General features: G+C 36.9%; 2 protein-coding genes across 2 annotated transcripts in view; one reads left to right on the top strand and one right to left on the bottom strand.

The window, feature by feature from the left end:
• The first annotated feature begins 4608 nt into the window (after positions 1-4608).
• The window catches only part of LOC129248768 (sodium channel protein Nach), a 36117-nt gene continuing 27593 nt past the window's right edge, over positions 4609-13132 (top strand). The window contains exons 1-2 of the mRNA XM_054888384.1: positions 4609-4730; positions 6298-6504. Coding sequence (XP_054744359.1) covers positions 4609-4730; positions 6298-6504 — 329 coding nt within the window. The remainder of the gene's footprint in view (positions 4731-6297; positions 6505-13132) is intronic.
• LOC129247959 (zinc carboxypeptidase A 1-like) lies at positions 10038-11369 on the bottom strand. The gene has a single exon (XM_054887342.1). The coding sequence runs from the start codon at positions 11354-11356 to the stop codon at positions 10088-10090; it is 1269 nt and encodes a 422-aa protein (XP_054743317.1). The 5' UTR covers positions 11357-11369; the 3' UTR covers positions 10038-10087.

The raw sequence follows: 13132 nt of genomic DNA, 5'->3' as shown, positions 1-13132 counted from the left end.
AATCATTTTAACATAGGAGTTTACAAAGTTATGATAAAATTAGATTGTTTAGCATTATCCTAACATGCATTTGAATTTGTATTTATCTAGGAGTTTAAAACTTATTTTTCTTTTGAATATACAATAGGTTATGATTATTAATATTTTTATTTATTTTATTAGGCTATAAAGGCTTAAAAAGGAGATAACGTATATTAAACTTCTATAATTTATTTGGCTATAAATTGATCAATGTTATAAACTAAATTTTCATTGTTGAAGTTGTAAGTATTGTATCGCCTATGATAATACATTGCTTTACTATTTTTATGTAACACATTATTATTTTTTAGTATTTTTAAATATATTGGTGATAAATGTTTTTCTGTTAGAGGTACTGATATTTCCCTTGCCTTTTATAGATATTTGTTTATCAGTTCATTTTCTATGAATGTCAGTTTACCAACAAATCTTACTGACGATTTCGTTAAGAAAAAGTCTATGCGTGATATTTTACATTTTTCATATAAACTTTTATTAGAAACTCTTTTCCGAAAAGTACCACTTCTGTAAGGTTGGCGGTTAAGACCGCTACAAATTCTTAAAACATATCGTTCAAATCGTTTTAGTCTCTCCATTTGGTTCGACGAAATGTTGAACCGTATCGGATGAGCATAAGATATGATTGGTCTAATTATTTGTTTGTAAATATTTATTTTAATGCAGTTCGATAGTCCACCCTGCCTTCTTACTAATATACAATAGTTAAAGAACATTTTTTGGCTTTTGTCAAAATGAGATCTACATGTCTTACGAAGGTGAATTTGCTATCCAAAATTATGCTCAAGTATTTAATTTGTTCTTTGTATTTTATGTTGAATCCATTTATTTTAATTTGAAGCTCATATTTACGAGCATTTAGATATAAGTTTTTAGGTATTCCTTTAACAATAGTTGTTTCGCTTTTATTGAAGTTTATTTTTAGCTTCCATTTGTGAAAGTATGTATTTAATAATGAATTAAGGTATGAGTTAGAGAAAGAATGGAAATTTTGTTCAACCTAAAATCCCAAACGCCTATCTAAAAAGCACTGCACGGGCTAAGACGTACTATAGAAAAATAAATTGCACACAACTGGCTCCATTTCTATATAATATATTAGAAGGAGCTTTCTAGTGCAGGCGCTAAAGGACATTGAGTATGCAAAATGTGAGGACCGGCAAAAATGCTGAAATTCTTCTACCTGAGACCCTACACAAGAAAACAAACATGTTGCCGGCAGCTGTGATGGTCCCTTCCCTTTCCCCGCCCTTCCCCTTGTCCAAGCGTTATTGCGTCATAGCACTCGTATTAGTCAGTAGAAAATATTTCGTGGCGCGTGACGGCTCATTTTTTCGTAATCACATAATTATATTAGTTACGTTTTCTTATAATTCAGTGTTTTATTAGTGTTTTGTTTAAATAAACACATGGACAATGTCTTTAGAAGTGATAAATATAAAGAAACGAAAACTATACGAAATTTCGTGTTTGTTTTGTGATAAAACGGTTAATTTAGTGATGAATCCAAAACCACAATCATTTATAAATATTCAGAGAGCAGCAGATCGGAGAAAAGATGACATTAGTGAGAAAATTAAAAATAATGCTACTTGGCATCGAACTTGTATGGCAAGTTACATTATCGAAGAGAAGATAAGACGTCGAGAATTGGCACTACAAAAGCAGGAGAATGTTTCTATTTCTATCTGCTCTGCAGAAGCTAGTGTGTCAGGTACTCAAGGCCCTCGAAGGTCATCAAGAACAAATTTAAAATTTAATAAAGATCTAAAATGTTTAATCTGTGGTAAACAAACAAGAAATAAAAACAAAACACTTTATTTGTGCTCCGAAATGTCAGCAGTGGAACAAATCTTAATTACTGCCCGAAAAAGACAAGATGATCTTTTTACACAAATTGACACTTGCGAACATCCAGCCGATTTATTTGCAATATTTACAATTCATTTACCGAGTAATTGGCAAATTTTTATGCAAGCTTTGTTCAGTGCTAAAAATAAGCAATTGAGTGAAAATTACAATCGACGAGCGTTATCAGTGTTTCATGATATATACTTCACGATTACTGACAAACCGACTCCAAAGCTTTAGCTCAATCTATTCAATCTATTCATCATCGAAAAATTTAATCAATATGAGGAATTAATTTTGTCATTGCATTAATTACGAAGCATTAAAAAACATCGATAAAGAAGTACTAACGTCAGTTGTGTGTGAAGATATCGACAGAAAATTACAATACTTATTCCTAAAAATATAGTTCGAGATTCGTCGTTATTTCTTCTAAGCTATAGATAATAATGATTTTAATGAAGAAACATTAAGCGGAAAAGACTCGACTCATGTTACAGCAATGGTGATCTATCAGCAAAAAAAACCTACGGAAAATGAAGTACATTTAATAAAAGTGAAGCCTACAGCAGAGTTGAACGAATTTGATTTAAATAGTATGCAGCCTGCAATACCGAATTATATGGACCGTAGCTATTTATTGAAAAATAGTCAAAATAATGTACAATTTGATAATTTGGGTCTTGTGTAGACTACAATATAAAAAAATATATTAGTTTAAAAGCTGCATCGTTGGATTTTGTGTAAAATGGTCTAAGGCATTTAGGAAATCCATACCTAACAGTCGAACAGTTAATGGAATTAGAAACAATTTCCACCTATCTTTTCTCAAAAAAAAACATTAACTGTTGATGAACTTCGCTATAAATTAATTTTTCAAAATATCGGCTTCGGCTTAAATTTATTAAAAGTAATTTGCACATCAGATGCTTTACATTTACATTTGTTAAGAGCTTCAGCACAAACATATATATGGATAAATTCTGACCAAACAGTACTACAGCCTATTGATTACACCTTATTAGGCTATGAAAAAAAAGATGAAGCGACCATTACCGGAATTGTTAATTCAACCCTGCAAATGTACATCTAATTGTCAAACAAAGGCGTGTTCTTGCAAAAAGTTACAACTAAATTGTATTCCGTTGTGCAAATGTATTAATAATAACTGCCAAAATAAAAAAGATTAATTATTTGTATTTTTTTGTATGACTTATGCTAAAATGTTCTTTTTCCTATTAAATCATTTTTTATCAAAAATATGTGTTTTATTTTTTACTTTTTTTTATTGACTAACTAAAATTATTTTCAATCATAAGAAATAATTGAATTTTATCACTAAATCAATCATTGAAATGGTTTCAAAGCACTTGTTCAGTCCATTTACTTGAATACTAAGGGGGTGGGTAAAAAAAAAATGGACCATCAAATCTCCCGGCAACATCCAGAATCATAATCTGCAAGCTTTTCTGAGTTCAAAACTATTTATAGAATGCGGTGCTCACATTTTGCACACTCAACTCCATACAGCCCTCGCTCTATTCAACAATATTAGCACTATTTCTATTCTGAGTGCCCTCACAAAGTTAGGCTCAGAAGCAGTCCTTAATAAATGGATTATTTCAATGCTAAAAACCACAAAAATTCTCACAGAAATTGATAGTAACACTACAAGAACACCTGTCAACCTTGCTATTCCTGTTAGTTGTCCAGGAAAGGGAATTAGAGCAGTAGCGTACCAGAAATTATGGAGGAAGCATTGGATTCGCTCAGTGATTGGACTTTAAGCTGTGGTCTGAATGTAAATCCCAGAAAAACTGAACTTTTATTCTTCACTACTTAGTCCAAGGTACCCAGCTACAATTTCCCCAACTTAATGATATTAGGCTGAAATTATCAGTACCAGTCAAATATCAATGCGTAATTCTCGACACTAAACGTAGTTGGAAAAATTAGTATCGACCATAGAGCTAAAAAAGCAAGCATAGCGCCATGTAGCTGCATAAGAATACTAGATTAGAAGTGAGGTCTTCAATCAAAAATCTCACACTGGTCTTACACTGCAATTGTGAGGTAATTTTTACATATGGAGGATTCGTTTTGTGGCCTTCACTATCTAAAATCTACAACCAAACCAAGCTCGGGAGGATACAAGGATCAACTTGTACTATAGTAATGAGAGCTTTATGTTTGAGTCTAGTTGATGCACTCAACTTACTCATCAATTTACTACCAATAAATAGACCTTCACTTTAAACACACATCAGCAAAGTGCAATCAGGCTCAAAGAAATAGTGAGAGCGACTATCCAATTCTTGTCTGCCTGAATATAATATAATATATCCCGTTGGTATCCAAGTTCAAGCCATTGCTGCTCAGAGCGCTATCACGTTGAAGGAGGTTGACCTCTGGCGGCAATTTTCTATAAGAAGTGGTAGTAATATGGGGTAGATATCTCCTTCCTTCTCTGTACTTTGACGTATTGGATATGTCGGTATGTTAGCGTATTCCCATCAATCAAATGTATGCTGAATACCGAATTTTTCTTTGAGAAATGCAAACCCAGCAATTTAAACGTCAATTTGTTAACGCTAATGAACTATTGGAAGTAATAATTGGACATTTACGTACATATTAAAAATTATACTCTGCAAAAATACATCTGGAGCTAAATTGATTCAAAGGACGTAAACTTTAGTGTCCAACATTCGTTAAAAAATGGATCGCTTTTCAATATATTTACGGCAAACATATCGCAATCTTTTAAAGGAATTTCTTAACGAAAGTGGAATGCATGGCTTAAAACTACTTCTATACACCTCGACCATACGCTATGCCAAGTGAGTGTTTTTGTTTGTGGTACATTAAAAAAATAAAAAAAAATTAAATAAAAAATAAAACAAAATTTAAAATAAAATTTAAAAAAATGCATGTATATATAAAAGGAACAAACAAAATTTTAAATTGTTCCTTGTTTATTGTTGTGGATAGTAAGTACCATTCTTAGCCCCAAACATAAATCTTCGAGGTTTATCGCGAGAATTCAGTTCAAGTGCACGATATATTCCGTACTTTTGCGGAGATGAAGAGAAATGTTGTAAGTGCGATCGTTGTAAAGGCCAAGATTTTGAAAGAGAGAATCTCGGGTTCCGCAGCTCTGTGAGCCAGAGAACAGTTCAGCCGTGGCACTAAGCGTTCTTCCTTATCTAGATCCTGGTTTTTTGCTTTGATTAAAGAGAGTTCCACTATCTGAGTCTCTGCTTCTGCTAACTGAAGCTGATGGGTAAATGAAGCTGATTCGTCGGGACCCAAAGTACGGTAGTTTATAGTATCGGGTGTTTTTTAAGAGATTAAGAACTTTAAATGATAATACAAATAGAAATATTGATGGAAAGTTTTTTCATTATAATTTGGTAGATAATTTTACGGCATTAGTTTTTGAATATGATATTCGGCATATGTTCGCCGCGACTACGATTGACATTGTCCATTCGATCAGTCCAATTTTCCTCTACTTTTTCCAATAAATCTGGCCATATGGCGTCAATGGTGGCATGAATATTGCCATAAATTAATTGTTAAGCGCGCTGTGTGGCAAGTTGCGCGGTCTTGTTGGAACCAAATGTCGTCGATGTTTAGCTGATTGATTTTTGGAAACGAAAACTACAGCTTCTTCCTCATTTCGAAAGAAATAAGAAACGATGATGGGGGCAGCTTGTGAACCGCATGTAAAATGTCCCTAAAAAAACACCCGACACTAGTGTCTATAAAAGTATTCATCATGCTACGTGAATGCCAATTAATTGAATAACTACTTGGTCATACCAGAAGCACTAACACTCGACTATAGGACACGTTGGGCTTATAGACAAGGTGGCGCCAAATTAATCATTCAATTTCGTTTTTACTTTTTTAGCCAAGATGCACTCAAGTCCATTTTATTCGAAAATCTAGAAAGTAAAAGGGTTGATAGTCAAGGAGAAAAGTAGAGAAGTGGTAGAGAGAAAAAGATAGAATAGAATAAAGACAGATACAGAGATAGCTAGTTCTGTGAAATAAAATATAAAATAAAAATAACGAAAATTGCTCTCAGCAAATTTTGAGGTCAAACGAGAGGCTCAAGTCCAGTTCCTCATCACACCTATCAAGACATTTCGTTCAAGCAGCTTAATTTTGACATTCCATTGCCGTTTCCATTCCATTTTAATTTTTATTTATTCGACCTGCCTTGAAATCTACACTAAGTTGCCGATCCATTTGGTAATATTTTTCGATTTTATTTGTCTGTAGGTTTTAATAAATAACTAATAATTACTTTATTTTTAAATAAGATAAACCGTATATACGTTTTTAACATTTAGCTAGATAATGAGTTATAATACCTATTATTTTTATTATATCTTTCAGGTACATCTGGCTTATTTTTCTCACCAGCATTATTGTCGGCACTTATGTAATAATTATTAATTTAATTATTCAATATTTGGATCAACCAACTGAAGTACTTTTGTCCACGAAGCTGGTGCATGTTTCCAATAGCCCATTTCCAGCGGTCGCTATTTGTAGTGCAAACAAGATAAGTCGACATAAGTTAATGCTATATGCGGCGAAGGTGTAAGTACATAAATTGAATTCTCAATATTGCCTACCTTGATTTTGTTCTCAACAAAGCGGCTGAGTATCAAATAAGTTCTTATATTGTCATTATCATTCAATACAAATGTGCTGAGCAAACTGCTCATTTTTATTCTAGCATCGGGAAAAATTGCCATTGTCCTGTTATATCTCTTTTACTCTTGTGAGAATTTCAAGTGAAAAATTTATTTGGATATTTGCGGAGGCTTGTCTCTGTCCTATAGAAAAAGAATTGTGTACGGTGCTTTAATGATGTGCGCAATTACCAAGCCTCTGGATAAGCTGGGGGTCGATACAGACCTGATCAGGTTCATCTACGGAGAACGGCAGAAACCCTCTCCGACGGCAGATGGGCTCCGGAATGTCATTGTCAATGACTTACTGGAGGAGCTGTTGAGAAGAAGCGGCAGGATGTTTGCTTACGCAGACGACATGACACTTGTTGTTAGAGGAAAGTTTTTGGATACTTTGTACAAGTTAATCCCGCTGGCAATTGACGCGACCCATCCGTAAATCCTCTCAAGACGAGGTAATATAAAATACTCAGAGCTAAATTCGCCTCAATAGCGAGCACTCCGTTGGTGGTTTCTCTCAATGTGAAATACATAGGTCTAACCATTAAGAATTTTTTCTAATAGTGGTCGCCCCTCGGCAGGCAATCGCAAAGCTCCGAGTGTATTTCTGCCATTAAAAAGCTCCTCATAAAAAAATATCTGCGGTTCTGAGTCGGCTTGAAACTGTACGTCCCTCCATTTGTGGTATACGCACCAATTATATATATATAACCATTGAGAGAAAGCTAATGTGGAACCCCAATTTCGAGGAGAGTATAAAAAAGTAGCAGTTTCCTTGTGTGGATGTAAAGAGACTATTAGCAAAAGATGGGATCTCTCGCCTAGAGTTTTATTTTTGCTTTATATAACTGCCCTTAACTCAATGATAAATGTGGGGTCTGTTGACATCATTATCAATTTCGGGTTAACGCATCACTGCAGTGTGTTCCAATCGGAGGTAACCGCAATCAAAGAAGCAGCTTACTGGCTGCTTGCTTGTTTAGAAGTGTAAGGGAAGTAAATATCTGCTCCGATAGTCGAGCAACAATTAGTGCCCTGAGCTCGTTGATGGCGCGCTCGAATCTGATTGTGAAATAGGAAACCTGTGGTTCGCTACTGGAAAGGTGGGCTTCGCTACACCGGTCTGGGAGTCTAAAAGAACAATTTAGGGAAACCCGTTCCAAGTACACTCCCGATCCAGTGCCATCAGTGTCCATCTTTGAGCCGTCATTATACTAAATATGGTGACCACTGGCATCAGATATGACCCTAGTCTGCCAATCCTTTCTGTCGGGTATTCGTACTTTATAGTCTTTGTTGAGATCTATCTTGGAAACCAGATAGTCTGATAGTTCCACAGATATTAGATCTGATACGCGAACGTGCGTGTTTTCCTTTAGCATGCCCGCTGCTTTAATCTTGGAAGCAGATTTGGCCGCTAACAATGGATGGAATATGTAAGATCACTTCCAGCGCCGCCTGAGGAGTCAATCGGAGCGCACCTGTTATTCCCACACAGGCTAGTCGTTGAACTTTTATGAGATTTTTTAGGTAAGATTGTGTCTGCTACACGAAAGCTCCATAACTCAAAATGGATCTGATGATCGTATTGTACGTCTAATGGATGCCATATAGTAAATACTAAAAAGAAACTACTTGCTTCTAGAAAAAAGTATCAAGTCTTTGCTTGTGCACAGTTACCGGGAAATCATTCGGCGCCGGCATGTTTTTATTGGACCAACTGGTTTGACAAAAAGTTTTGTGCATCTAAAGAAAACAACCCTTATTTCATATTTCGGATGTAATGAAGTGTTAAAGAGTGAGTCTAAGTACTGTAACGGATCCTTTTGTACAAATCTAGAGTAATTAGACTAGAAATATATGTACCTTCTATTAGCCTGGGGAAAAAGAAATCCTAATTTTTGCGCAATGGGCTAAGATGCTGGCCAACTTCGAATATTTGTGTGATTTTATCGACTTTATCGACATTATCGACATTTTCTAGGTTAGGTTAGGTTAGGTTCGATTAAAGGGCTGCCCTTGTGAGCGGCCCACTTAGTCAAAAAATTAAAATTTGTCCGTTGTGATACCATACAGGGGGACGGGAGGGGAACAGGAAAAGTGGAAGAACTAGACAGATTCCAGGGCTTGGATTAGAGGATATGACGACCACCTAGTGTCGATTTACGTTCGCTTCAAGCTGCTGATGAATTTCATCAGATGTGTGACATTTAAGCCCGCAAAATCCGCTGGTGTAGCGAAAAAGTGAGAACCCAGATGTTTAAACCTTGGCCCGACGAGAGCACGGCAGCTGAGAAGCCGGTGTTGAGATTGATGCAATGCCAGTCCGAGCCGCATGGACACATAACGGACAGCGTCCGGTGAGAATACCTATCAAATTCGATAGCTATGGCTTTGTTATCCTTAGAAGTTCTCTCGAGCGCCCCTGATCTACCCGCGGCCAAAAGGACCTCGCGACTTTGCCCGTTTGCGCACTAGCCCAGCGCTCGCTGAGTTGACGCGAGGCCAATCTTTCCAGTAGCAGACAACAGGTTCTTATGGGAACTCCAATCCCCTTATATTGTGATGAAGCCGTCTCAAGGGTTCCCTGTCTGGCCAACTCATCGGCCCAGCATTTTCACTCTATGCCGCTGTGATCGGGAACCCAAATGAGCCTAATATCGAAGTATTCCGATGTAATCGAGAGAGAAGTCAGGCATTCCCCGACTAATTTCGAATGCACAAGCAAGGCTGTAATCACTGTATTTCACTGTAATCACAGAAGCGAGCAGCAATCCACAGCTTTCTTAATTGCGGCTGTCTCTACTTGGAAAAAATTAAAGAGGTCCGGAAGCCTAAATTTGAGCTTGATGAGGAGCTCCTTTGCAGAGTACTCCCCCACCAACTCTTCCGTCCAACTTTGAGCCTTCCGTAAACATGTTTGCCATGCCCTGTTTTCAAATATTGCATACCGCCCACTCCTCCCTTGAAGAAATATGAATGGAAAAAGTTCCGCTCGGACACCATAAACACCATTCAAAATTTCAGTGGGCTGACTTGCATTTTCGCATATATCAAAGAAAAACAGTAAAATGTACCGAATTTTCTCTTTGTTGACTTCTATTATTAACACCCAAACAAAAAACAGCATAAGAATTTTTTAGTTCGAAATATCATCGTGATAACGAGTATAAACTTTAAATTGTTTGATCGATACTTTACGAGATATCGATCACTACAGCCATCTACCAGGAAAATAATGGATCTATTTTTCCCCAAATTAATATTTTCAAAATTTCTTATCTGGTTGCTGGAAAAATTGAAATAACGTAATAAAATTTATAAACCACTTTCAAAATCCACCTTCCCTTTACTCGTTTTACCACGTTTAATTTGCACTTTAAATATATTTTAATAATTCCGGTTTTGATTTCTTCATTTATTTGTATTTTTTGGATTTGATTTTACTTTTTTGTCGATTTTTTAAATAACATTTTTAACATATTTTTCTAATCAAAATAGCCTAAAGACTTGACTTCGTTCACCATAGCTACTATACCGTCCAATGTCTCCTCTGCGGTGGGTATTATCTGCTCAGCGGGCAGTTCCATGCCATTACCGTTGAAGGCTCCATTCGGACGCAGCTCAAAGCAAAAAGCCATACGGATACCCGCGTTAACATAGGCATAATCCACACTCGAACCGGCGGCCGGGTAGATAGCATCGTAAATATTACCGCCGGTATAGACAGTTCCATAACGGTTACCTATCGCCTTTGTGGTAGCATTGTACACTTGTTCATAGTCTTTGACGTTATCGGGCAGCGCAGAGGTGTTGCCATACGGATAAAGCAAATATTGCGAAAATGAATGGAATGAGATGTACAATTTGATTTTATTCTTTAACGAGTCAATATAATTGGAAAGTGATAGCACTTCGATTTCTGAATTTGCAGCACTGCCGGCAAATGTGTCCGAACAAGGATTACTGCTGGCGCCCACCGAATTCCAAGAAGCATTCCAATTACGATTAGGATCTGCACCAAAGCAGGTGTCATATGGCTGACGCGTCTTACGCCACATGCGATCTGTCGAATGCGTATACATATAACCATCGGGATTGGCATGCGGAAATATATACCAATCGTAATTCTCAGCCAACTCCTTAATTTGCTCATCTGTAGAGGTCAACAGTTCATTGATGATATAAGTGGCTGTAGCGGGTGCAATCCATTCACGCGCGTGTATACCAGCTTCCAAGAATATGCCAGGTTTCTGTTTTTTTCCATTCTGTATCGAGATCTTAATGCCCAATATGGAACGCTTCTCATAGCTCTTACCACCTTCAATCAAGGTGGCATTAGCAGCATGCGAATTAGCCAACGACACCAGCCATGAATAAGTGTTGCTCAATGTTTGATAGCTCGTCCAACGACGAGAGGTGGTGGCACGTGTTTCAATCTGTTCGTAATCCTTGTCCAAAGCTGTTTGTAAATTTTGTTCCACCAACTCGTACTCAATCTTATTTGTATCCAATATCAGCAGAAAATCGTGCAACTTATGTGGCGCAACCACAACCTTTACAGCTCTGTTTACTCTGTGAATGCCGTCTAAGAAGAGCAATGAATCGCTGGTGTCCTCCATGCGTTTCAGTAGCGCCAATTCTTCGTTATTGGATGCATTCAACTTGTAGACTCGGTAATTATCATAGCGTACACGTTCGCCACTGCTTAATGCCGTTAGGCACAGTGCAAAAATTATACCGATTTTCAGCAACATTTTATGCGACGGTTTGAAAGACCATTAGCAAATACTTTTGCCTTAATGAAGAAGGAAGCATTTATAGTCTTATTAGTGGTGAAATTAATTACTAAGATAAGGTCTAAATTTATATACTTGTACGTATTTGCAAACATAAATGTTTTCAGGTTACATATTGTATTGCAATGCTATATGAGCTAAAATATTTGTGTATGTTTGATAAGCCAAATTTATTGCACCGATAAAGCTTTAAGTACACGTTAATCAAATAGTATTTATTCTTCATACTGAAGTTGAAAATCGTCATAGCAATCAAATGCATTGCTAACTGAAACTATACATATGTACATAGATTCCAGCGATACCCAAGAAGCAATAATTCCTTTAATATTAGATTTGTTAGAAGCTAGCAGGCTATGGTGATTAGGTTTGATAGATCAGATAACTGCTTCAAAAAGGTCGAACACAGGCATTCGTGAATCATTTTTCATTCATCAGTTTCAATTTGAGATTAGAGCCAAACACCAGACTTTGCAGGCCTTGTGAGAGCACACGCACGACAGAGAACGTTAACGTTCTCTGCGCACGAACTCCTTTAAGTACTTGGCAGCACTGTCAACGCCTGGGCTGATGAGCAGCTGATAGTCGAAATGGCGAGCTGCCAGAAATAACTGACGAAAATAGTTTACGTTCATAGAAAAATATCGCGATTTAAATATTTATAATAATTTGCTTTGAAATAAATTCAGTTGAAACGTAGTAATTTTAATTAAAGTGGGTTTTTGGAATTTTTCAAAGCCTGTTTATCCGTTTTGGCTTCTACTTTTATTTCGTCTTGCTTACTTATACGAGGGGTGCCTTTTATATGTCGGGATTAGAGAACAAAAACAATTTTTAATCATCGAAAATCACTCTATTGTTTTTCGAAATATTCTCCATGAAGATCTATACACTTTTGCATGCGTTTGAACCAATTGTCGAAGCACTTTTGCCACTCTGAATGATGTACCTCCAAAATATGCATTTTGAATGCCGCAACCGCTTCTTCAGGTGTCGAAAAACGTTGACCTCTCAGTTTGTTTTTTACGTACGGGAATAAAAAGAAGTCATTCGGTGCCACGTCAGGACTATATGGCGGATGACGCATTAATTCGATGTTTTGGGTGCTCTAAACTGCAGTTGTTTGAGCCGATGTGTGAGAGGTCGCATTGTCCTGGTGAAAAGTGATCCGTCTTTGGCAATTGGTTTACCTAATTTCTTGGAAGACAACTGGCAAACAAATGGTTGTGTACCACTCAGAATTTACTGTTCTGCGTTGTTCTACGAGTAGTGGTACGGTTGCGACATGTCCAGTTTTTCCGAAAAAACAGGCGACCATTTGCTTGGAAGTGCTTCGTGCGCGAACAACTTTTGTTGGATTTGGCTCATCTTGAAACACCCATACAGTCGACTGCTGTTTACTTTCGGGTTCATACGCGTAAATCCATGAGTCATCACCTGTCACGATGTCATAGACGTGTTTCGAAGCCCCGTGATTGTATTTTTTGAGCATTTCCTTCGACCAATCGACACGAGCCTTTTTTTGAGTGGTTGACAAATTGTGTGGGATTCAGCGCGAACAAATTTTTTTGACAGTCAAATGTTTATGCAATATTGAATGTATGCTGGTCCCACTAATGCCTAAGATTGTCTCAATCTCACGATAGGTCACATGACGATCTTGCAATACGCGCACAGCATCAATGGTTTTCGTAACAACAACTGATTTTGGACGACATTCACGACATTTTGTTA

This window comes from Anastrepha obliqua, chromosome 5, assembly GCF_027943255.1.
Source record: "Anastrepha obliqua isolate idAnaObli1 chromosome 5, idAnaObli1_1.0, whole genome shotgun sequence".
NCBI classification, from domain to species: Eukaryota; Metazoa; Arthropoda; class Insecta; order Diptera; family Tephritidae; genus Anastrepha; species Anastrepha obliqua.
Note: the sequence above shows the minus strand (reverse complement) of the source record. Positions and strands in the feature narration are given on the sequence as shown.